Raw genomic sequence first — 25,455 nt, forward strand, 5'->3', positions numbered from 1 at the left:
CTCTGGGACTTTTATCATAAAAGAATGTTCATTGATTTTGTCAAAGACCTTTTCTGGGTGTAATGAGGTTATGATGAAGTATCTGTTAAGTCTCGCATATGTGGCAGATTGCTTATTGATTTATATATGTTAGATTTCTCTGCATCTCTTTGATAAAGACAACTTGATCATGGTCAGTGACCTTTTTGGTGTGTTTTTGAATTTTTTTCTGAGATTTTTTTCTTTTGTGTTCATAATGGGAATTTACCTGTAGTATTCTTTTTTAGTTGGTCCTTTGGTTTTGTTACCAGGATAATACTAGACATGCAAAAAGAATTTCAAAGAGTATCTTACTTTTAAATTTTACAAAATAATTTGAGTAATATTGTTAGTTCTTTTATGATATCCTGGTAGAATTTGTTCTCCATGCATCTGAGAACATTTTTTTTTGTTATGTTGGAAAATTTTCAATTCTTGGATTTATATTATTGATTGTTATAGGTGTGTTTAAATTATTATCTTTATCTTAGTTTAACTTTGGATTATCATGTTTTTTAAAATTCACACCTTTTAGAGTTTTCAGTTTAGTAAATTTTTTTAAAGTATGCCCTTCTGAGTCCCTGAATTTCCTCAGTGTCTTCTTGCTCATTTCTTATTTCATTAATTTGGAGCCTCTCTTTTGCTTAATTACCTATAGTTTTGTCAATCTTGTACTCTTCATTTCACTTATTTATTGAATTTTTGTCTCTTTCATTAATTTCATACCCAATCTTCATTATCTCTTCTAATAAACTGGTTTTATTTTTGCTTGTTTTTGTTGTTTCAGTGCCTTCAGATACATCCTTACATTACTAATTTGAGAGCTCCTGAGTTTTTCGTTGTAGGTACTTAATACTATAAACTTTTTCTTTGAGGACTGCCTGGTGTACTTAGGAAAAGTTCTGTGGACTCCTGAGAATAATGGGTTTTATTGAATTTTCTAAAATATCCCTTAGATTCTTTTGATTTGCAGTGTCAGTTAAATCCATTGTTTTTCTGTTTAGTCTTTATCAGTATGATTTCTTGCTGAGGATGGAATATTGACGTCAGCCACAATCACTGTGCTGTGTGAATACATGTTTTAGATCTGGTAGTATGTCTTTTGTGGAGTTGGGTGTACCTGTGCTTGGTGCATATGTATTTACCATAGTACTATCCTTGGATTTATATGACCTTCCTTCTCACTTTTGATTAATTTTGGATTGAAGTCTGTTTTGTCAGATATTAAAATAGCTAACTAAGCCTGTGTTTTTCTTAGTTTAATTTGCTTGGAGTACCTTTTTCATCTTTTACCTTCTGATGGTGGATCTTATTTTATTTTATTTTTTTAAGAAGAAGCCATAAGATTTATTCAGTTTTCTAATCCAGTCTGCTTATATATGTCTTTTTGGGGGAGAGTGAGTCCATTAATATTAAGAATTATTAATTCCTGCCACTTTGTTGAATAGATCCATTTTGTATTAAGAGTTGCAGTTTCTATTCCTAGTCTTCTTTGCAGAGTATGCTGTTGACTTTTGGAACACGTACTGTCCAGCACATTCCTTGATGCTCCTTTGTGCTGTCTTCTGGTACAGGATTCAATACTGTTGCTCAACTTTGAGTAAGTTGTGTGAAAGCGGTAGTTAGGTACAGGAGATCTTGGAAAGTTCTCTCTCTGTGTTGTCAGGAATACTATGGGATTAGTAGGAATAGGGCTATCTTGGAGCACTGGGAAGTAAGAACATGAAGTGGGGCAGCTTATAGTGGGAAGCAGCAGTCAGTGTATTTTGCAAGGTAGGGATGATAGAGCCTGAAGGGTCTTTGGTTTAACAGCATTTGGAGAAAAGATTCTGGAAAAAACTGATATGATGTGGCAGGCTGATGCCTGCCTATTGTCTTTGAAAAGGTAGATTGCATAGGATGTGGACCTACAGGTTGGAAAATAGCTGAGCCTAACTTATGGGTCGTGGAGGAAGGTCCCAGAGGAGCTGAGGGTCCTGTTGCATTGGGAATACCAAGGCCTCTTAAAAATCTTCTTGTGTTCTCCTGAAGGAGCTTATAGGGATATGGGATAGGAAGGAGCTGGTTCAGGGAAGTGGAATTCAGGAAGAACATTTGAAGTGAGAAGGAGTGGACCTAACATTGTGTGTGGGAAGTCTCAGAGAGCTGGGTGGGTCTAGTTGAGGCATGGAGAAGGGGAAGTTCCATGAAGTATCTTGGGGAGGGACTCCATAAGTTGGGAAGGAGGAAATCTAGCTCCTTTGGGATAAGAAGGGCCTATAGTCCACCATAACAAAATCTCCAGTATTATCTTATCATTGGCAGAGTTTTGTTCAAAGTAGGATTTTTCATTCAGTTTTAGTAGGTCAGCTGTTCTCTTATAGTGTCCATGTTGTAGCAATGTATAGACATACTCTCCCTGTGAGAGTATGTTACTCCCTGTGATGAATATGTTACTCACATACTTAAATCCATAGAGAAAATACAATAGAACTTTGGCTCTAAGATGTGAATTATTTGGGGCTGTCCCAAGTGCAGGGAGAAGCTGATTAATATACCGTATCACTGATACGTACAAAGGGCAGACACTTTGTCCTGATAGAGATTACTGCCATAGTGAGACTTGGATAGACCTGCTGACATAATCTGCAAGGCTTTTGTGGTTGTGGAATACATGACCATTGACTGCTTCTTTTAATTAGTTGGCAGTAGCTTCATAAGGTATTCCATTTCAATTGGAATACAAAAGACAACTTAAAGCCTAATGTCTGCTTCCCAGAAGGAATAAACTAATGTCCTCCAGTTTAAGAAATCCCTCTCCTAAGGTGTGCTATCACATGCTCATAATCTCAACACACAATACACAGATGTGGAACATTGCGAATTTGAGGTTAGTTGAGACATTGTGAGATGCTATATATATAAAAAAAATGAAAAAAAAGTAAGGTCTGGTAGATATATTAAATGGGAGTGTGCTTGTCAATCATTCATTAAGGTAAACAAATCACTTGCAGGTTAGAATTGGATTAGGTATTGGTAGTATAGTCTTAGGACCAGAAGGATATATATATGTAATATATATAATCAGTAATGTAGATTAGGCTATTTTCATCATGATTGAGTTTAGGATCTTGATTGAAACTTGTGGTTTGATTAGGTGTGTGTTGACCTTTTTGTTTGTTTTTTAAAAACAAACTTACTTTATTTAGGGTTATTAGATGTTTCTACCTCCCTTCCAACACCCCCAATACCAGGTAGGAGGGAAAGAAGGTTAGTAGGGACAGAGACTGGAGTTAGTTCTCTCAGCTACTTCCCACTGAGTAGGGTCATAGGATTCTTTTGGGGTCAATACCAATATCAGTCATCCAGAAATCCAGAAGTCTAGGTAAACCAGCAAATACAGCAGCAGGACAAACCAGCAGCAAGTACTTTTCCTCCAACCAGCTATGCCTTCTTCCTTTCAGCTGTCATATTTATACCCTCAAAGTCCTCAGAATTCAGCTAATTCCACCTGGCAAAGACTGCATTCTGCAGGGAACACTTAACAAGTGTAGCAAAGTAAAACACCCAACTTGGAATTTTTACAAAAACGTGTTTACATATCATAAACCAAAGTATCCACAATAGGTGTAGCCCCCATAGGCTCATGTGCTTGAATGCTTGGCCCATAAGGAGTGGCACTTTTAGGAGGTGTGGCCTTATTGGAGTTGGAATTGCTTTGGAGGAAGTATATCATTGTGGGGAGGGCATGGAGGTCTCCTATGCTTAAGTAATGAGTGGCACTGTCTCTATCTGCTGCCTTCAGATCAAGATGTAAACCTTTCAGTTCCTTCTCTAGCACTTTGTCTGCCTGCACACTGCCATGTTTCCCACCTTGATGATAATGGACAAAAATCTCTGAAACTGTAAGGCAGCCCCAGTTAAGTGTTTTCCATTACAATAGTTGCTGTGGTCATAGTGTCTCTTAAAAGCAATGAAACCCTAATTGAGACCAAACCTTTCTAGCCTTTGGTGGGAGTGAGGTAGATGTTGCACCAACTTCTTTCCTGTGCTGGCTGCAGCTTCTATGCTGTTATTCAGTAGTTTACTGGGTATGTTTTTTTTTTGTGGCTTTGATAGAAAATAGCAGGAGCTGCAGTTCCAAGACAGTGAGGCACCAGTAAAATTATTGACAATAGCAGTTCATTTGGAATTATGTCCACTTCTGTTTTCCACCTGGATGCAGGGCACATGATGACACAGTGTTTCTCAAGTAGCTCATTCTCTGATGTCGCAGGAACCAGTGGCAGTCAGGGGTTGTAGAATTACATCTGCTGGGTTTGCTCCTGGTTTCTAGTACCTAATTCTTTAGAGTTTTAGCTTCTTCACCTCCAAAATAGAGATAATATTAATGATTACTTAATAGTTAAGTATTAGAAAGGATAATCTATATATAGGTGATGTATAATCCATATACATTTCATTGTAACTTTCTTATTTTTTCATAAAATTCCTGTCATTTTTATACATTTTTAATTAGAAGAGAATTACATCACCTTTCCTCTTTGGTTTTTTCTCTAGGATCTGCCAGGTGCCCTCCTTCTACCTTCCTATATCTGTTCCCATTCTTAAATTGAGAACCTCTTTTTCTTTGAATATTATCTATTTTTTCTTAAATATACAACATATCTGGTTGAGTCCATTTTTTGTTGTTTGTATGTATGTGGTTTTAGGGCTGACCATGTTGTAATGATGGATAACCAAGAAGTTAGTCTACTAAAGAGGACTCATCTTTAGAAGAGACTAATTAACACTCTGACTTCTGCCTGTAATCAACAGTTACCTGTAAAATAAAAACTAAACAGAAGAAAAACTCCCAAAATGCTATAAAGCCCCAGTAGGCTTTGTATTCTGCCCATTCCTTGTTCTTTCATGCCTATAATTTGAGGATTTAGAATTTTAATGGTGTACCACATTTTCTTATCCTTTCTAAATTCTTTTGTCTGTCTGTCTATTTATCTCTCTACCTACCTACATTGGTCAATATCCTCTACTTTGTGTCTTACTATTCTATCTTTTGCTTGATTCATTCTGTATGTAAAGCGTCTTCTAACTTTTCTACTCGAGATATTGAATGTTTGAATTCCATCTTCATTTCAGTTTGTGTTCTTCAGTGTTTCTACCTTTTTATTGAATTAAGTTTTCAATTCCTGAATTATCGTTGTTATTTTGTTTGGGTATGTATTTGAATTGGATATAACTCAAAGTCTTTTTGTTTATCCTTTGGAGTTAAGTGAAGTGTTTGTTTTTGTTATGGTGAAATTCCATGTACTTTAAAATAAAGTTTATGATTGTTTATGATTGATATTTTTATTTTTTATAATTTATTTGTTTATTTATGGATTACAGTGTATTCACTTTGTATCCCAGCTATAGCCCTGTCCATCTTCCCCTTCCAATCCCACCCTTCACCCTCCATCACTTCCTCCCATGCCCCTCTCCAAGTCCACTGATAGGGGAGGTCCTCTTCCACTTCCCTCTAAATCTAACCTATCAGATCTCATCAGGACTGGTTACATTGTCTTCCTCTGTATCCTGGTAAGGCTGCTCACCTGTCAGGGGGAGGTGATCAAAGAGCCAGCCACTGAGTTCATGTCAGATACAGTCCCTGTTCCCGTTACTAGGGAACCTACTTGGAGACTGAGCTGCCATGGACTACATCTGTGCAGGAGTTCTAAGTTATATCCAGGCATGGTCCTTGGTTGGGATATCAGTCCTCCTAAATATCCCTGGGCCCAGGTTTTTTGGTTTTGTTGCTCTCCTTGCGGAGCTCCTGTCCCCTCCAGGTCTTTCTATCTCCCCCTTCTTTCATAAGATTCCCTGCACTCTGCCCAAAGTTTGGCTATGAGTCTCAGCATCTTCGTTGAAACCTTGCTGGTAGAGTCTCTCAAAGGCTCTCTGTGGTAGGCTCCTGTCGTGTTCCTTCTTTTCTCCCTCTTCTGGTGTCCGTCCTGTTTGCCCTTTTGAGTGAGGATTCATCATCTTACCCAGGGTCCTCCTTCTTGATTAGCTTCTTTAGGTGTACAGATTTTAGTATGTTTATCCTATATTATATATCTAATATCTACTTATAAGTGAGTATACACCATGTGTGTCTTTCTGCTTCTGGGATACCTCACTCAGCATGATCTTTCCTAGTTCCAACCATTTACCTGCAAATTTCATGATTTCCTTGTTTTTAATTGCTGAGTAGTATTCTATTGTGTAAATGTACCACAATTTCTGTACCCATTCCTCAATTGAGGGACATCAGGGTTGTTTCCAGGTTCTGGCTATTACGAAAAAAGCTGCTGAGATCATTAGTGAGCAAATGTCCTTGTTGTATACTTGAGCATATCTTGGGTATATGCGTAGGAGTGGTATAGCTGGATCTTGAGGTAGCACTATTGCTAATTGTCTGAGAAAGTGCCAGATTGATTTCCAAAGTGGTTGTACAAATTTACATTCCCACCAGCAATGGAGGAGGGTTCCCCTTTCTCCACAACCTCTTCAGTGTTTGTTGTCACTTGAGGTTTTGATCTTAGCCATTCTGATGGGTGTGAGGTGAAATCTCAGGGTCATTTTGATTTGCATTTCCTTGATGGCTAAAGGATGTTGAACTTTCTTTAAGTGTTGCTCTGCCATTCGATATTCCTCTACTGAAAATTCTCTGTTTAGCTTTGTACGCCATTTTTTAATTGGAAGACTTGATTTGTTGCTGTTTAACTTCTTGAATTCTTATATATTCTGGATATTAGTCCTCTGTCAAATACAGGGTTGGTGAAGATCCTTTCCCAATCTGTAGGCTGTCGTTTTGTTCTGATGACAGAGTCCTTTGCCTTACAGAAGCTTTTCAGTTTCATGAGGTCCCATTTATTGATTGTTGATTTTAGAGCCTGTGTGTGAAGCCACAGTAACCTTGATACTAAACCACAGAAAGACCCAACAAAAATGAGAACTTTAGACCTATCTCTCTTATGAACATTGATGCAATAATACTTGCAAACCAAATCTAAGAACACAGAAAAGATACCATCCACCATGACCAAGTAGGCTTCATCCCAGGCATGCAGGGGTGGTTCAATACATGGATATCCATCAGTGTAATCCACCATATAAACAAACTGAAGGAGAAAAGCCACATGATCATCTCCTCAGTTGCCGAAAAAGCATTTGACAAAATCCAATGCCCATTTATGTTTAACGTCTTGGAGAGATTAGAGATACAAGGCACATACCTAAACGTAGTAAAGACAATGTACAGCAAGCTTATAGCCAACATCAAACTAAATGGAGAGGAACTTAAATGAATCCCACTGAAATCAGGGACAAGACAAGGCTGCTCACTCTCTCTGTATCTCTTCAACATAGTACTTGAATTCCTAGCTAGAGCAGTAAGACAACTAAAGTAGATCAAGGGGAAACAAATCAGAAAGGAAGAAGTCGTAGTAGTAATTTTAGATGATATGATAGTATACATAAGTGACCCCAAAAATTCAACCAGAGAACTCCTTCAGCTGAGAAACGCCTTGAGCAAAGTGGCTAGATTAACACAAAAATTAAAACAAAAAAATTAGTAGCCCTCCTGTATATGAAAGACAAAAAGGCTGAGAAAGAAATTAGGGAAACAATACCCTGCACAATAGCCACTAATAACAAAAAGTACTTTGCTGTGACTATAACCAAGCAAGTGAAAGACCTGTTTAAAAAAACCAAAAACACAAAAAAACCCACAAAAAAACAACTAAGAAATTGAAGAAGATATCAGTAAATGGAAAGATTTCCCATGTTCATGGATTGGTAGGATTAACATAGTGAAAATGGCTATCTTGCCAAAAGCAATCTAGAGATTCAATGCAATTCCCATCAAAATACCAACACAATTCTTTAGAGACCTTGAAAGAACAATTCTCATTTTCATATGGAATAACAAAAAACCCAGAATTGCTAAAACCATCGTGTACAACACTAGATCATCTGGAGGTATCTCCATCCCTGATCTCAAGTTGTACTACAGAGTAATAGTAATAAAAACTACATGGTACAGGCATGGAAACAGAATGGTGGATCAATGGAACCGAATAGAAGAGCCAGAAATAAACCCACAAACCTATGGATACTTGATTTTTGACAAAGAAGCTAAAACCATACTATGGAAAACAGACAGCATCTTCAACAAATTGTGCTGGTCTAACTGGATGTCTACATGTAGAAAATGCAAATACATCCATATGTATTACCCTGCACAACACTGAAGTCCAAGTGGATCAAAGACTTCAACATAGAACCAGACACACTTAACCTGTTAGAAGAAAATGTGTGGAAAAGCATTGAACTCATTGGCATAGGATATAACTTTCTGAACAGAACACCAACAGCACAGGCTCTAAGATGATTGATCTTTTAAATTCTCTGCTCTGGTGTTTCTGTAGGACTTAGGAGCTTGTTAAGAGACTGCTGTTTTGGCCATTCATTGTTTTTTTTTTTTTTTTCTTCTGGGATTTGATCTGGGCATGCGAACTTCCTTTTTTTATTTTGTTGTTTATTTGATGAGGTAATCTGGCTTTCCTTAAAATAGGCTAGTAAAGTAGAGCAGAAAATTTTATAATTACCAATAATAAGCTCAGTTTGATTGCAATATATACTCCTTTAATTTATACAGTAGGAGTGCTAAATATCAACCACACATCTCTACACATTCATTCATTTTCCAATATTTAGAACTGAAGTGTTAAGAGAATTATTTCTTCTTCAGTAACTTCAAACACATTAGTTGGGCTTCATTTCAAATGCTTTTATGGGAATCTTATGTAAGTGAGAACTGTATGGTGAAGTTTTCTTTAATTTTCTTTAAGATTTTGGTATGTTCTTACTTCATTTTCTTATTTGTTGTAAAAAAACCCACATTGATGAATAATTGTTATCTTTTGTAGGATTGACAGTCTTAGTCCTGACTATTATTCTTTGGATTTCATTTTACATTGTTTATTTATTTATTCTTTTGCCACCTTTTGAAAATCACTGTAGATATTTTATGTCTTCTCTAGTAGTAATTTTTTTACATTCATAAATATATGTACATCGTTGTTAGTAGGCCTACCATCAGTAATATAGACTATTTGGAAAGAGGAGTACAAGAGATTAGGTAGGAAGACATGCAGAACACGGATAGCAAGAGCAACCCTTTTTCTGCATTGTTATCTGCAAATGAGGTGTTCACATTCAGTTCCAGTGATGGCTCACAACACATTCTTCATTTGCTTTTTGAGTCCCAGAGATAGAACTCAATTTGTCAGGAACTTTTAACCACTGAGCCATTTCAACACCCAGAATTCCTGTTATTTTAAAATAGTTGAGATATTATGACATTTTTTCCCCTTATTTTTAAAAAAGGAAAGTGGAATTGTATAATTAAATGATTTGGAAAGCCTTATTGAACATTATTTCTTCTCAAACCCTACAGATCACCCAGGAGGCTGGAGAGTTTATGATCACTTTTCCTTATGGATATCATGCTGGTTTTAATCATGGTTTCAACTGTGCTGAGTCTACAAATTTTGCTACTGTCAGATGGATTGACTATGGAAAGGTTGCTAAATTGGTATGTTTCATCTGAAAATCAAAGCTTATATAGTGTGTCTTCTAGTTGAACATGTGCAGCATTGGTTTTATCATTCACACTGTGTGCCTGTCACTATAGTAATTTTTTTCAGGTTTGCTAAGGTAAATACTTTTCATAAATTGAGTGTCCACTGTAATTTACTGATGTTTTCTATTTTGAGATTATTATAAGACAGTTTACTTTGACTGGATATTTGCTGTAGATCCTTGTCTACTTTCTTAAATCTACTACTTGGGTTTTTTGCAGCATTTTTTCTTGGCTGTGTGTTAAATAGACTTGGATTTTTCATTAAAGTTCAGTTAGTCGTTTAGAAAACAACAGGTTATAGACGGAGGAAGTGGTGGAGAAAGTGTGGTAAATAGAAATTATCAAATCTTACCATAGAATTAAAATTTTCATTAATAATAGTGTAAAACATACTTTAAATATGTCTTAACATAGGTATGAGGTTTTGTTTGTAGCTCTTTTCCACTGTATTTATTTTTTGTTTAAATCATGCCATAAACATGAATTTTTAAAGTGATATTATGTTTTGAATCTTTACATTTGAAAGAATACTGTGTATTTTCTTCTGCAATGAACAGTTTATATTGAATTCAATTGCATTCATCTTGTGGCATTAAAACAGGGACATCTTCAAAACAATTAATAGTGTCTCTTTCCTATGGCTTTTGGGAGAAGCAGACTGTCAGAGGACTAGATCTTATTAAATCTATATTTTGCAGTATATGAAGTTTACACAGAGTCAGTGAAAAAAAAAGCTAAATAAAGCTTATAGGCCTCAACTTTACTATTTCATGTGAATGCTGTTTTTCTACCCTGAGAACAATTGTGTGTAGGATCATTTTGTGAATTTAGGAAAAATCTCACTCAAATCAGTTTACATTTATAGTTAGAAGATTGCAGTTCATTACAATATATACAAAAATTTAGCCTTTGACAACTCAGCAAGTATTTGAATGGATTCTTCTTAAAAAGTTTAAGTTTGTTTTGGTGCATTAGTATATATATATGCATATATATGTATATATACATATATAAATACATTATGTTATAGTTATTTAGCCTTTAGTATCTCCTTATATCCCCTTTCTATTCCCATGGAATCTGGTCTTCTTTCCAACAAGTTCCCCTCCTAGTCTTACATTTCTATATTGTTTTCTGCTTTAGTTTGTGAGCTGCATAGTTGTTTAGAGATGTGTGAGAATGGTTGGGGATTCTTTAATCAAGCACAGGCAAGTTTTTAGTGGCTACACCACTGTAGAAAATGATTAATGACTATTAATCATTTGGTGTTTACAAAGGGACAAAACTGCACTACTTCTGTTAGGTAGCATCATATTCTGTCTAATGAGAAATAGGACATTTGGCCTGCATGCCTTGGCTTGTAATCTCAGTGTTTACATTGAATACTTTCATTTTTATTTTTTGTTTAAATCGTGCCATAAACATGAATTTTAAAGTGATATTATGTTTTGAATCTTTACATTTGAAAGAATAAGTAAGCTATTGTAGATACTCAAATCACCAGAAAAATGGCTTAGTGCTTGTTTATTACAAGTTTCAAAACTAGTTTGTGGTATTGATCAAAAGATATTTCTTCTTTTTTGATAGCCATAGTAATGAGATCAGCAAACAGTGAGGAACTGCAGATGTTGTTTGACCTTAGTATCTCAGCTGGATGAGTTGTTATGAAGGAGATGGGTCTAAGGCCCACCCTTTCCTACTCTTGCTAGATATGACATGTATATTCAGGAAAGTATTTTTCTACAAGATTAGAAAGGTCTCTTTTATTTAAAAATTTGATCTAAGGGGAGAAAATATATGTATGTGAACATTAACTCATATCACTTCTTTATTTAGTTTTGGGTACTTTATTTTACTAGGCATCTAATTTTTTTAAAATAATTAACCATAAAGCAACATTTCATTTATTTTCCTTAAAGTATGACTCTATCTCTGATTCTGGAGTAATAAAGTTACCTTTGAGGCCAGTTTGTGACCTCTTTTTGAAAAGTTGTGTTGGAGAGAGAAAATTTAGACTGTCTCCATTCTTGCAGGTGCTGTGATATTCTTGCAGGTGCTGTCTCCATTCTAGCAGGTGCTGTTATAGGTTTGTAATAGTAACAGATGCCAGCAAGAACTTCACCTTACTGATGCAAATGCATTTTCTATCATTTTCTCTCACATGTTACTCCGTGGTTTCTTTAGCCTTGATTTAAGTGAACATGCTTTCTTGTGGAAAGCAGAATGATGGTACAATCTGTAAAAGGAGGGTTACATCATCTCTCCCTGTTCTTCTAGGTATTATTTCAGTATAGTCATTTTATTTTATTTTATTATTGTTTTTAGCTTTTTTCAAATTTTTATCAATTACACTTTATTCACTTTGTATCCCCCCATAAACCCTTCCCTCCTCTCCTCCCAATCCTACCTTCCCTCCTCCTTCTCCATGCATGCCCCTCCCCAAGTCTACTGATAGGGGAGGTCTTTCTCTCCTTCCTTCTGATCCTAGTCTATCAGATCTCATCAGGAGTGGCTGCATTGTCTTCTTCTATGGCCTGGTAAGGCTGCTACCCCCTCACGGGGAGGTGATCAATCAGTTCATGTCAGACAGTCCCTGTTCCCATTACTATGGACACTGAACTACCATGGGCTACATCTGTGCAGGGGTTCTAGGTTATCTCCATGCATGGTACTTGGTCAAAGTGTGAGTCTCAGGAAAGACCCCTGTGCTCAATTTTTTGGTTCTGTTGCTCTCCTTGTGGAGTTCCTGTCCTCTCCAGATCTCACTATTTCCCTAGGCATCTAATTATTGATAACACATATTAAGCTATCTACTTTAAAATGTTCCACATGTCCTGTGTAGATATTTTCCTCACCCTTCTCTTCCTATGGGCTAGGTGATGTTGCCTTAAGAGTATATATATATATATATGTCACTGCTGTATCAAAGTACCATGTAGTTGGTCCTTGAAGATACCATCTGTTCATCCTCTTATAGATTAGGAGGTTAGAGGCTCAGCTTTGATGTTACCAATCAAAAAGCAAGTTGTTTGTTGGTTAGGTTTGTTGCTGTTGACTGCCAAAGGAAGTGTTTTTTTTTTTTTGTTGTTTTGTTTAGGTTGTGTCTCAATTACTTTTCTATTGCTGTGAAGTGAGATGGGTCTTCTAGTAATATCAAATGCTAATCCATAGTCTTAGCAACATGATTGCCCAAATGTAAACTGGAAAAGTATGACACAAATGGAGATGTAGATGGGGAAAAGCCCATGAGGGCTTAACCCTATACAGAGAAATATAGGCAACTAAGGAAAGTTGGGATTGGGACAGGCGTTCTTTCCTAGGGAAGAACATACCAATTGGTCAGGGCTATTAGGACTAATCAGGACTCTCTTAGATTAGACTATTTTTGATTAAAATAGGAAGACAAAACTCTTCAGAATAAATCAGGATTCCAAGAGTTAGACTTTTCTCTTTCATGTGACATTACCACAGGGATAAATACATTTTCTTTGTCTTTAGCAAGCCTACCAGAAGAGCTTTGAATAACTGCATATGCAAAGCTTTAATGTCAGTAGAATGTACTGTTTACTTATTGCAGAAATCTACATTGTGTAGTCTAGAATAATAATGCCGTTATACCCTTGATAAAGATTTGAAAATATTTAACAGTCAGGGTAGCAATTGAAGCCAACCATCTCTGCATATTTGAAATAACTACATTGAATTTTGTAGCATTCCTTTTTGGGAAAATGGAGACCAAGGGTACTTTTGTGTAGCTGTAGTGGTCCTCACAGGCCTGCATCCTGACTGGGCTATATCTAAGAGCTAGCTTTCAGGTTTTCATTTCATTTCTTCAATGTGGTAGGTTAAAATGTAGTTTTTTGGAGGCTGCATTTGATGTTTTGGTTTGTTGTTACTATTTTGTCATTTTATTTGTTTCAATTAAAAAATCGAAGTTTTTAAATAAAGCTCTGATTTAGATTTGAGCTTGAAGACATTTGTATATGTATTTTGTTTTGGTAGTATGGCAACTGTAAGCATAGTGATCATCTTAAAGAGAAACAGTTCTTTTACCGTACTGATTGTTTTCAAGGACAATCATGTCTTGCCTACATCCTCAAAAACTGAGTGCTTTTTACAGTGTGCAGAGTAAAACTTGCCATGACTCATTAATGATGCTGATGCCTTAGGAGATGGCACAATAGTTGGTGATACTTCATTTTGAGTGGATTTTATTTGAACTTTGTAAATGTCATACACATATATGTACATATGTGTGTATGTGTGTGTGTATATATATATATATATATATGTTGGAATGTTGAAAATTGAACTACAGAACTGAAAAAATTGCCTGACTGGAATCAGAATCATTAGCTTAGTAATTTAAAGTTATTCTGATGTTTTAAACCTCAGGCATTTGAATAAATTTGAAAAGAGATGGTACAAAAATTTGAAATTAATTTTTTTAAAATCTGCAATTGTTTCCAAGTAGGAAATTGTCTAGGATATAAGTGCCAGGGTATGGATTCATTCTATTTCATATTTCATTTTTTTTTCTTTAAAACTATTTATTTCGATTTATTCATTTTGTATCCCAGCTGTAGCCGCCTCCATCTCTTTCCAGTCCTACCCACTCTCCCTCTTCTCCCTCTATGCCCCTACCTCTATGCCCACTGATAGAGGAACACCTACTATCCTTCCATCTGACCGTAGCCTGTCAAGTCTCATCAGGGCTGGCTGCATCATCTTCCTCTGTGGCCTTGCAAGGCTGCACCCGCTCCCCCCAGGGGGAGGTGATCAAAGAGCTGGTCACTGAGTTCATGTCAGAGACAGCCCCTGCCCCCCTTACTAGGAACCCACTTGGAAATTAAGTAGGGGGTCTAGGTCCTCTCCATGCATGGTCCTTGGTTGGAGTATTGGTCTCTGTTGGTCTCCTTGTGGAGCTCCTGTTTCCTCCAGGTCTTTCTATCTTCCTCTTCTTCCATAAGGTTTCCTGCACTCTGCCCAAAGTTTGGCTGAGTCTCAGTATCACCTATACCCTGATGAGTAGAGTCTTTCAGAGGGCCCTGTCCTGTTCCTTGTCGTCGCCTACTTCCCATATTTATACTATTTGCCCTTCTGAGTGAGGTTTCACCCTCTACCTTAGGGTCCTCTTTGTTGTTTAGCTACTTTAGGACTAGAGATTTTAGTATATTTATCCTATATTATATGGCTAATATCCACTTATAAGTCAGTATACACCATATGTGTCATTCTGTTTCTGGGTTACTTCAGGAACTAACAATTATTGGTCACTAATGTCTTTTTACACCAATGGTTTCAGATCTACAATAAAAAGACACAGACCAATAGATTGGTTGCTGAGATAGGATCCAACATTCTGCTGCATTCAAGAAACACATCTCTACAACAAAGATAAACACTACCTCATAGTAAAGGGCTGGAAAAAGGTTTTCTAAGCAAATGTACCTAAAAAGCAAGCTGGAGTAGCCATCCTAATATTGAATAAAATAGACTTTCAACCAAAACCAATCAAAAGAGATGAAGAGGGCCACTTCATTTTCATCAAAGGAAAAATCCACCAAGAGGACATCACAATCCTAAACATGTATGCACCAAACACAGTGGCTCCTGCATTTGTCAAAGAAACATTAATAAAGCTTAAATCACACATTGATCCCAACATTTTAATAGTGGGAGACTTCAACATCCCACTCTAACCAAGGGATAAATCATTGAAAAAGAAGCTGAACAGAAATAATGACACTCACAGAGATAAATGAAATGGACCCAATAGATGTCTACAGAACCTTTCACCCAAACACAAAAGACTATACCTTCTCAGGAACTCATGGAACCTTCTCCAAAATTGACCATATAATCAGGCACAATATTTTTTAAGTGAAAAAAAAAATAGTCAATTAAGCATTCTTCCAGCAAAATCTTCAGTCTTAGGCAGTCTTTGTTCAGAGACTCTGGTATCATTTTTTAAAGTGAATTTCTAGGTTTTATTTTGATTTGCTCTATTTTGTAACTAGGACAGTTCAAACCTCCTTAGGCATCTTGTTGGTTTTCTGCCCCTGGGAGGTTACCATTCTGATACTGAACTTAGTATGGCCACCTGATTGGCATTATTCACTACAACCCAGATTTGTAGATTCAAGCTATTGCCCTGACTCAGACCCCTCAGTAACTGGATTTTACAGGTGTTTGCCATTTCACTTTATGTTGTGTTAGAATGCATTAGTCTAGTAATATTTATCTGTTCTTACTGTATGTAAAGGAAGGAAAGTTCAGACTGCCTTCTATTTGCACATTGACTGGTTTTCTCCTTCCCCTTCCTCTCCTTCTTTGTATTTGGGCTCAAATGTCATCTAGCATGATGTTGGGCATGCTAGATGAGAGGTCTGCTTTTACGCTACATCACCAGCCTCCAGATCTGTATTTCTTAAAATATTGCATATTTTGTGTTATGCAGTTTTAGCTTGTGAAGTTCATATTCAGTAACTAAGTAACTGACACAGTTATTTACAACGATAAATGGAAAATGCAACTCAGAGTTTAAATACAGTGTGAGCATGTAAACTAAGGCAGACTACATGAGGTATTCCCAAGTTACCACTCTACCTGCTTTGTTTCCCCATCCACGCTCCTCACTTTTCTATTTGAGAAGTCAAAACAACACCTCCTCTTCAAAGGTAGTGTCACATCTAGTTACATTTAGACTTTGCCGTAAACAAATGGGGCATAAATATCTAGTTAGTCCTTTTACTGAAGCCTTTCAAACCTATTAAGCTTTCTGAATTATGGGAAAATGAGAGCTGGGACAAGAGTGCCTGCACTGCCATTTCTCACCTTTTAGTCCCCACCCCCTGCAAGACATTGTTTTATTTTATTGTTTATATCTGTATAAGCTGTTTTCATTCAGTGTTCCACATCTAAAGAGTAAAGCTTTGAACAGATTGCAAGAGATCTGTAAATAAATTATAGCCAATTCACAAAAGGTAACAGTTCAATTTGATGATGCAAATATTTGGTAGGCAGCAAATGAAGTTTTCATTTAATAAATAAAACACAGGAAAATAAATGATAGTATAAACATTTCTTATATAAGCTAGAATCATTTCTTCAGTATAACAAAATATGACCGATAATATCCTTCAAGATTGTGTCAGATTAGGAAAAGAGCTAGAAGGAGAACCTACCACTTTCAAATGACTAGAAAGACTAATATTCATAGACATTGTATGATTCACACTACTATGGAATCATTGTTTAGAAAACAAATATATTGAGATATTTTAATATTTAATTACCATAGTCTTTGATGTAATTTACAAAATCTAATAAGGAATTTTGAATATAAATGAGTGATAAATATTTAATACATATCATAACAAAAGCCAAAATGCAATTCAGGATTAAAAAAAAACATTTCTTCTAAACATAGACACAAAGCAGAATTTTATTTTAATTCTTTAAAAAAATACTGCTTTTGTGTTCCCTAGTAAGGGGAGAAGGGGCAGTTTCCTACATGAACTCAGTTGCCTGGTCTTTGATCACTTTTCCCTGCCAGGGTGGTCTTACTAGGCCACAGAGGAGGAGAATCCAGGCAGTCCTGATAGGACCTGATAGTTTAGGTTCAGACAGTAGGGGAGGAGGACTTCCCCTATCAGTGGACTGAGGAAGGGGATAGCCAGGGATGAGGAAGGGAGGGTGGGACTGGGAGGAGATGAGGGAGGGGCTACAGCCAGAATACAAAGTGAATACATTGTAAAATATAATAAAATTTAAAAAAAGAATGTAAAAAATTATAGTAATATAAAAAATTAAAAAATAGTGCTTGTGAGGATGCGTGTATATATGATTTATGCATGCATATGTGTGTTTGTGTGTGTACATGTATATATCTGCATATATATGTATGTTTGCTTGTTTGTATATGTTTAAAATATTAATTTTCAGTTTATGTTTTTAGAAACTAGTATAAAATATTGTATATTAAATGTATATTAGATTAAAATATTCATGGAATAAAAACTGCACAAAACTGCAAACAGCCCCGGCATTACAATAGAGAATAGAGAGGATGTCCCATTCAAAGCAAGGACATTCTGTTTAGTTCCCCAGCTGTGTTGTTTTCCCCCTTTCAGTAGCTTATGGAGATACTTTCAGTCTCCCATACCTGGGTCATTGCATTCACCTCTTGTAAGTGTCTCACTCTGTTTTTATTGTAATTTGCTGCTCATGATTCTAATATCCTTCATTCTTAATACATTATTCTGACATTGTAACTTAATTCTTTGAGAACTAGAATGAAAATTGGTCACTTATATATACAATTCCAGTGATAAAGAAAGGATTCAACTATAGAAGATCTCGGCTGAATATGTATGGGTAAGAGTTGATTAATAATGGTTTAATTGTCTAAGCTTTAAGATATTAGTGTTGAGAATTCTAACATACCAATTATTTTTCTTTAGAATTTCTAATAGCTCTAATATGAAGGAAATGAATGGCCATGTGTCTGTACAGGAACTTATTCTCATTCTCTGAATTGGGTTTGTCTCCCTTACCTGAGAATATATTTAGGGAAGACTTGGAAACCTGTCTTCTTTGAAATGGACTTCTGCTTTATATTTTTTTTAAGTATTCATTTCTTTATTTAGGGCCAGGGTCTCGTATAGTTTAGGCTGTCCTTGAACTACGTAGGTAGTTGAGAATATCTTTGAGCTTGTGATACTTAGGCTTGAGTTTTCTATGTAGCCTTTATCCCTTAAGTGCTGGGATTGTAGATATGAGCCACCATTCCTGCTACCAGGACAGAGCAAGGAAATTATTTCATCCAAGACCAGCTTTGTGAATCTGTGATTATCTACAGGAACATCACCAGCATCCCAGCATTGGGGACAAAACCTATGAAGACTTCATTCTTAGAGCTTCCTGTGTAACTTGCTAGCAACTGGAGTAGTAGGAGCATTTCTTTTCCCCAAAAATTGATTACTGCTTTTGTAACCTTGGGGGTGAGCATTGAGATAGTTTTCTTAGCATTTATAAGCTTGCTTACTTCTTGTATCTTAACAGCTTCCCACTTTATTTCAGGAAGGGATACTTCAGAGAAATGAGTACAATTACCTCCCAGTTAGAGTTTTTCTTTTTGTGAATTGTGAATGCTAATTTCTAGCTTGTTTGTGTGTGTGTTTCTGACTGCAGATACTATTATTGGTGTGCTCATATATTTATTTTCTGTAAATGTAGACTTCCATCTAGGGGCTGTTTTTCTTTTGGCATTTTAACCGAGGTATTTTGTATGAGGAAGCAAAGTTGATAACACATAGAAGTATTCTAAAGTAGTATTCTAAGTGGTAGTTCAACTTTCAGGATGTTGGGTTTGTTTGTTTGTTTGTTTGTTTTCCCCCGTTTGTACATGAATCCTGCAAAATATGTTAGAAATTTTTCAGTCTGGTTCACTTTGTCAGAAAAAATTAATGATAGTTTTAGAGATGTCAAATCATAAATAAATTATTTTCAAAAATTGCACAAAACATTGCCTACTTTAGTGAGGATCTTTTGCTCTGCTACTAATGGGTACTCCTTTTCAGTCTTAGGAGTATGGCTGAATGTCTTTCTGTATCAGAACCAAGTAAAAAGCTAGGTTCTGTATCAGAACCAGTAAAAACCAGCCTTGCTCGATGAGTCTGGAAATAAAGTCCAATGGTGTAAATATACACTCAATGGTATGAAGATTTATAATGGATTAAAGCAGACAGATACAATTAACAATCAAAACTCTATTCCTTGTCGGATTGACCCTCCCTAATGAGTAACTTTCAAGCTTAACATTCTATCTCTTACTGCTCAAGTTTCATTTTCATCTCATTATATAAAATGTGTTTAATCGATTTCTAAAAATCCTTTAGTCTCTATTCTATTAAAAAAATCTACAGCTGTAAATTTAGTTACCAGGCCACAGAGGATGACAATGCAGCCACTCCTGATGAGATCTGATAGACTGGGATCAGAAGGAAGGAGAGGAGGACCTCCCCTATCAGGGGACTTGGGGAGGGCCATGCGTGAAGAAGGGAGAGGGAAGAGGTGGGATTAGGAGGGGAGGAGGGAGAGGTTTATGGGGGGGGATACAAAGTGAATAAAGTGTAATTAATACAAGTTAAAAAAAATAAAAGTGAGGGGAACAGGGACTATTTCTAACAGGAACTCAATGACTGGCTCTTTGGTCTCCCCACCCCCGAAGGGAGGAGCAGTCCTGTTAGGCCAAGGAGGTCCCCCCTATCAGTGGACTTGGAAAGGGGCACGGTGGAGATGAGGGAGGGAGGGAGGGACTGGGAGGGAATGAGGGATCAGGTCACGGCTGGGATACAGAGTTAATAAAATGTAACTTATAAAAAAAATAAAAAAAAAAGAAAAAAAATCTACAGTCTTAAGTCTCTTTTGCTGTTCAAGGTATTCTCTTAATAGTACATATAAGATCAAAAATTATTAGATATTTCCATTATACCATGGCACAAAATAAACATTATTTCAAAAGAGGGGCATGAGTAGGCAACAAGGAAAGATCAGATCAAAGAAAGATAGAACTTGACAAAACAAAACACAAAGTTTATAGCTCCATTATCTACCACATGGGGCATGTGATGAAATCTGAGTTGTATTAGTTTTGAGCAGCCTTGTCTCACAGGGTTGGCTATCAGCTCACATATCCTTTTCATTGGGCTGTCCCTGCTCTATGACTAGCTTTTCAACATTTCTTGGTCTTCTTGGCATTACTAATATCTTGGAGACGCTATTGCAACAGAAATTGTATTTTCTTATTCTCAGGCAGGCCCTCATTGCTGGGAGACAATCTAATCCAGCTACATATTGCTGTTCCTCAGTGGCTTTTCCTTGCCATAAGGCTTCCTGATTCCCCCACTCTTGGTGTTTTTCAGGCCTGTATGATCAAAACCACAAGATTACTGATGCCAGGGTCTTCTGCCACCTTGGACTGAAGTCTTCCTTGGTACACAGTTGCATCAGGCCTTTGGGTAATGATTTTGCAAAACAGTATTCCAGGAGATTGCTTTGGAGCAGGAGCTTTTTCATTCTCATTGTCAGTTTAGGGTCCCTCTCTCTTTTCAAGTGAATTTCCATTTTCACAGTATGAAAGCTTTGATGAGTGGGGTCTTATCCTCAGGAAACCTTCCTGTTACTCCATTGCACAGTGCAGAGATTCTCATTAATTGTTCTCATCTCTTTTAATGATTTTTGTTGTTTCCCAACTTTCTTTTAACTTTTTTTTTTCTTTTTTCTTTTTGTTTTTTGAGACAGGGCTTCTCTGTGTAGCCTTTGGCGTTCTGGAACTTGCTTTGTAGACCAGGCTGACCTCGAGCTCAGGCATCTGCTTGCCTTTGTTGGGATGAAAGGTTTGTGCTACCATTCCTGGCTTCCTTTTTAATTTTTTAAAGATGTATTTTATGATTTCATGTGTGTGTGCCCACATGTGCATGTTGGTACTGAGCATTCAGGTATCCATGAGGCCAGAGTAAGATGTCAGATCCCCTGAAACTGCTATTAAGGGCAATGTGATCTGTCTGAAATGAATAGTAAGGCTTGAACTAGGATGCTTCAGAGGGTAGAATGTGGTCTTAAGCAGTGGACCTTTTGTTTAGTCCCCTTTCAAGTTTCTTGTCTAGAATGTTAAACTCATTCATTTCCTAGAAAACAAGAACATTTTTCAAATCTTTCTGTTCCAGCTGTTATTTTTTTCTCTCACCCTCTCAGTATAGACCTGTATCAGTGTCGATAGCATGAATGCTAACCTGCTGGAAATTAGTTAATTACTGCCTAATCCAACTTCACTCAAGTTCCTTAGGACATGTACCAAACAATCCAAAATCTTTCATATTATAGGCAAGTTTCTGATAAATTCCTGTGTCCCCTCTGAAATCTCATAAGCCTTGCTGCCATTGTGTGAATTAATTTGTGTTGGTATTCTAGCTATCCAAATTCTCTCTCTCTCTCTCCCAGCAGTTTCAGAAATACGGGTTTCTTCAATTTAGGATTGAATACTCTACAGTTACTTGCTCTCAACACTTTAACCAATTATGAGTCTTTGCTTTAAACATGCCCATTACAAATAAAAGCTTTTGTTAGAGCCGCATTAGTCTTAGTTCTTTCTAAAATTAGTAATTTGTTTAGTCTGCATTTCATTAGATGGTTTCCTGTTTGAGAAGAATTATCAGAGAATTTTTCATGTCAACTGATATATAATGTGAGTGGTTGGTGTGCACTAAAATGTTAATGATACTGTTGCTAAAGAGATTAAGATTTTTTTTCCTATTGACTCGTTCAAAAATTCAGTGTGATGTACAGAATTAAAAATATACTAACCTAGAACTTACTCAAAACTTTATTTTTGCCTCTCTCAAGCAAGAGCAACTTTACATTGTGTTGCTTTTATTTCATTATATACACACAGACCTTTTGTTAATTTATTTCATATTTAGAAATATTCTTGTCTCCTCTTTTAATTTTTCAAGCTAGTGTGTTTCCATGTTCACATTTACATTTGATGTAGAAAAAGACTGAGGAAAATAGGGGATGATATCATTATCCCAGATTCAGCTGAAAGGTTGCCAATATCAGTGATTAATGTACCATTCCTGGTAGTGGGGGCTTTACGTGATAGCACGTGATGTCTAGTTGGGGCATTGTTCTCCCATTATATGGTATTTCTATTTGCATATGTATATATTTTAGGAAGCTAATCATCCCTTAGTTTAATAACCCAGACTCATAAAGATAAACATTGCTTATTTTTCCACATATGTGGATGTTAGTATTTAAGGTTCAGATATGTGTGTTTCATTTATAATATATACATAGGTTAGTTAGTTAGTAAGGGACCATGGTGGAAGAAGGAAATCTATCAAGGAAGAGGAGCCAGAATATATTATAAAGAGAAAATGGGGGGGGGGTGAAACTGGAAGGATTAAATCGGTTTGGAGATGGGAGCAAAAGGGTAACACAGGAAATTGAAGAGGGATAACTGATACTGAAGGTCTTTTGAAAAGGTATATGGAGGCTAGAGTCTGTTGTGTTTGTGTATGTGTGTGTTTTCTTCTTATTCTTATATAACACTGAATATCCTGTCAGTGTTGGTGATCCTTCTGCCTCTGCCTCCGAAATACTGGGATCACAGGTATGTACGTCTATGGCCAGATCTGGATTTCTGTTTTTGTGTTTGTACAGTGCTGCTTTTTGTTACTGTGGGTCTGTGGTTTGATCAGAAATCAGGTATTGTAATACCTTAATGCTCTATTTTCTACTCAAGATTGCTTTGATGATTCAGTCTTTTGTGTTTCTACGAATATTTTAGCATTGATTTTCTGTTGTTGTAAATCCATTTTGGTAATAGTGTCATTTAGTTTTGCTTTGTTTTTATGGTGACAACTTGGTTTAAATAGTTTTTAGAAGACTGAAACAGAGACTGTTTCCCCCATTTTACTATGATTAATATATGCTCTAGTCCTCAAAGGACAACTTACATAAAGCAGCTTTGTTAGGAACTTAGCTTTTAGAAATTAATATGTGGTTCTCTTTTCTGTTTAAATATTATAGTCTAAAAGCCCATTTTCCTCTATGATACACAGTTCAGAAAACATTTTTATTCTTCGTGTTGATCTAATTTAATGTACACGTGATTAGCTGATAACCTTTAAGAATAATATTGGTGGGAGCAGCCAGGATTGCATTATGAAGTATAGACTCTAAGCCAGCTTTTATTTTTTTTTCAACTGAAATTTGTTTCAATTGGATTTCATAAGGACAGACATTAATAGACTTTGATTTGTTTTATTGTGTGAGTCATTTGTTACATTTATAATAACTCTGAAAGACAATTTCTTGAATTTAAAAACTAAGTTCACAAACACCATATGCATAACTGGAAAATAACAATATGTTATTCCATTGGGTTGTTTTTTGGTCAAGGATGACCTTGAACTTCTTATCCTCCATACTCCTCCAAATCTGGGATTCTAGGCAGGTAGCACTGCATCTAGATTATGTGTTACTAGTGAATGACTTGAGATTCTCCTACATGTTAGGCAAGATAATTAGTGGCCAGAAAGTTACTGACATGAAATTTTGAAATACTGTTTAAATTTTAGACATTATCCTTTCTGTATTATTATATGTTCGTGGTTGAAAGTACATGTCAAGGGCTGGAGAGATGGCTCAGAGGTTAAGAACACTTCTGCTGGCTGCTCTTCTAGAGGTCCTGAGTGCAATTCCCAGTAACCACATGGTGGCTCATAACCATCTATAATGAAATCTGGTGCCCTCTTCTGGCATGCAGGCAAAATACTGCATACATAATAAGATAGATAGATAGATAGATAGATAGATAGATAGATAGATAGATAGATAGATAGATAGAACAAGCAGAAAAAAGAAATTAGATGAGGAAAAACCCACTATTTGTTGGAAATTTATTTTTACTATTGAGAGTCAAGTGGATATTGTCATATACATTTTGGTCATGTAACCAAGTTTTCTGTTGAACCTGGGCAATCTTCCCTACACAGGTGAGAAAGAAGTTCTTTATATATGTTAGATCCTAAGAGCTTGAAATTGTTCTCTTCCTAAGTCTTGTTTGACACCTTTGCCATAAAAATTTTTACTCTGGGCATTTCCTTTTATAGTGCCTTCTACTGAGCCCACAGTATTCTAGTTGTTCAGGGTAGAGAGCCAAGGAGAAGAGTTTATTTGAACTCCTTTCACCCTAAGGGTGGCTCAGGCTTTACATATTACATTTCAGTCTTACAAAGTCCCAGAATTGCTGTTTCTTTTTTATTTTTTAAACCTACCATTCTCCTTGATTCTCAAGTTCAGTAGTTAGACAAGGCAGCCTGATTATTATCAGTTCCTTAAACCTGCTTAATTAAGGCAAAAACACTTCTGTATTCTTGTGGTTACACTAGTTTAAGTGTATAATTTGCATAAGGCACATTCTGTTGCTGTTTTTTAATGGCTACTTACATCATATTTATAGCAGCATTTTAGAAGAAAAGAACCCATTTACTCTTAGATCAGCTCCTAGAAGCACAGAGTGGCTAAGTTGCTCAAGGTTACATTCCTCATCGTTGTTGAAGACAGATTTTGCTTTTCAGTTACCCTGTTGTGTTTTTAGTTGTTCAGTGAGCTGATCATCTTGATGTCTTTTTTTTTCTCCTATTCCGATACATAATACTGTTAAGCGTTAAATCAAACTTTGAAGAAATAATCTTTTATATATTATATTTTTAAAGGTCACTAAACCTGAGCAGGATTTTTATTGATTTATCACTTCATTAATAAATTTGAAAGTATGAAACATCATTTTGCACACTCTGTATAAAGATTATTAGGGCTATCCTAACAGCCTGCTGATAGTCTGTTGACTCAGCTCTCTCCACTGATGGGTGTATCACAAGGGTTTCTGTTTTTTCTTGTTATTGTGTTGCTGTCAGTCTAGATTGACATTGTTTTTCTTGGTGTCCTTTTTTCAGAATCTTTAATAGCCTGGTGTAGTTCATGGTCACTAAATCAGCAAACGCTCAGTGGCCACATCTGTGTTCTGGCTTCTGATGAGGTAGCTAGTTTGATTTTATATACCTAATCTATTTGTAAAAGTTTATACAGCTATGGTATTTGCCCAGTATCTGAATACATTCCTATTTTATTGTAGCTTGCATGCTGTGGTTGCACGCAGAAGTTTCAAGTTCATTCAAAGTATAGAAGCCAAATGTACACAAAGTAGGTTTCTCAGA

The 25,455-nt window shown here is 36.3% G+C and overlaps 1 protein-coding gene across 9 annotated transcripts in view; it reads left to right on the forward strand.

Moving 5' to 3' along the window:
- Positions 1–25,455, forward strand: part of Kdm4c (lysine demethylase 4C) — a 281,505-nt gene that overhangs the window by 78,498 nt on the left and 177,552 nt on the right. For all 9 annotated transcript variants that reach the window (XR_009585134.1, XM_060365727.1, XM_060365725.1 and 6 more), the window contains one exon: positions 9,479–9,616. Coding sequence is in view for 8 of the 9 variants with exons in the window: in XM_060365727.1 (XP_060221710.1) it covers positions 9,479–9,616 (138 nt within the window). In the remaining variant the exon portion in view is untranslated. The remainder of the gene's footprint in view (positions 1–9,478; positions 9,617–25,455) is intronic.

Source organism: Meriones unguiculatus, chromosome 12 (assembly GCF_030254825.1).
Source record: "Meriones unguiculatus strain TT.TT164.6M chromosome 12, Bangor_MerUng_6.1, whole genome shotgun sequence".
Lineage (NCBI taxonomy): Eukaryota > Metazoa > Chordata > Mammalia > Rodentia > Muridae > Meriones > Meriones unguiculatus.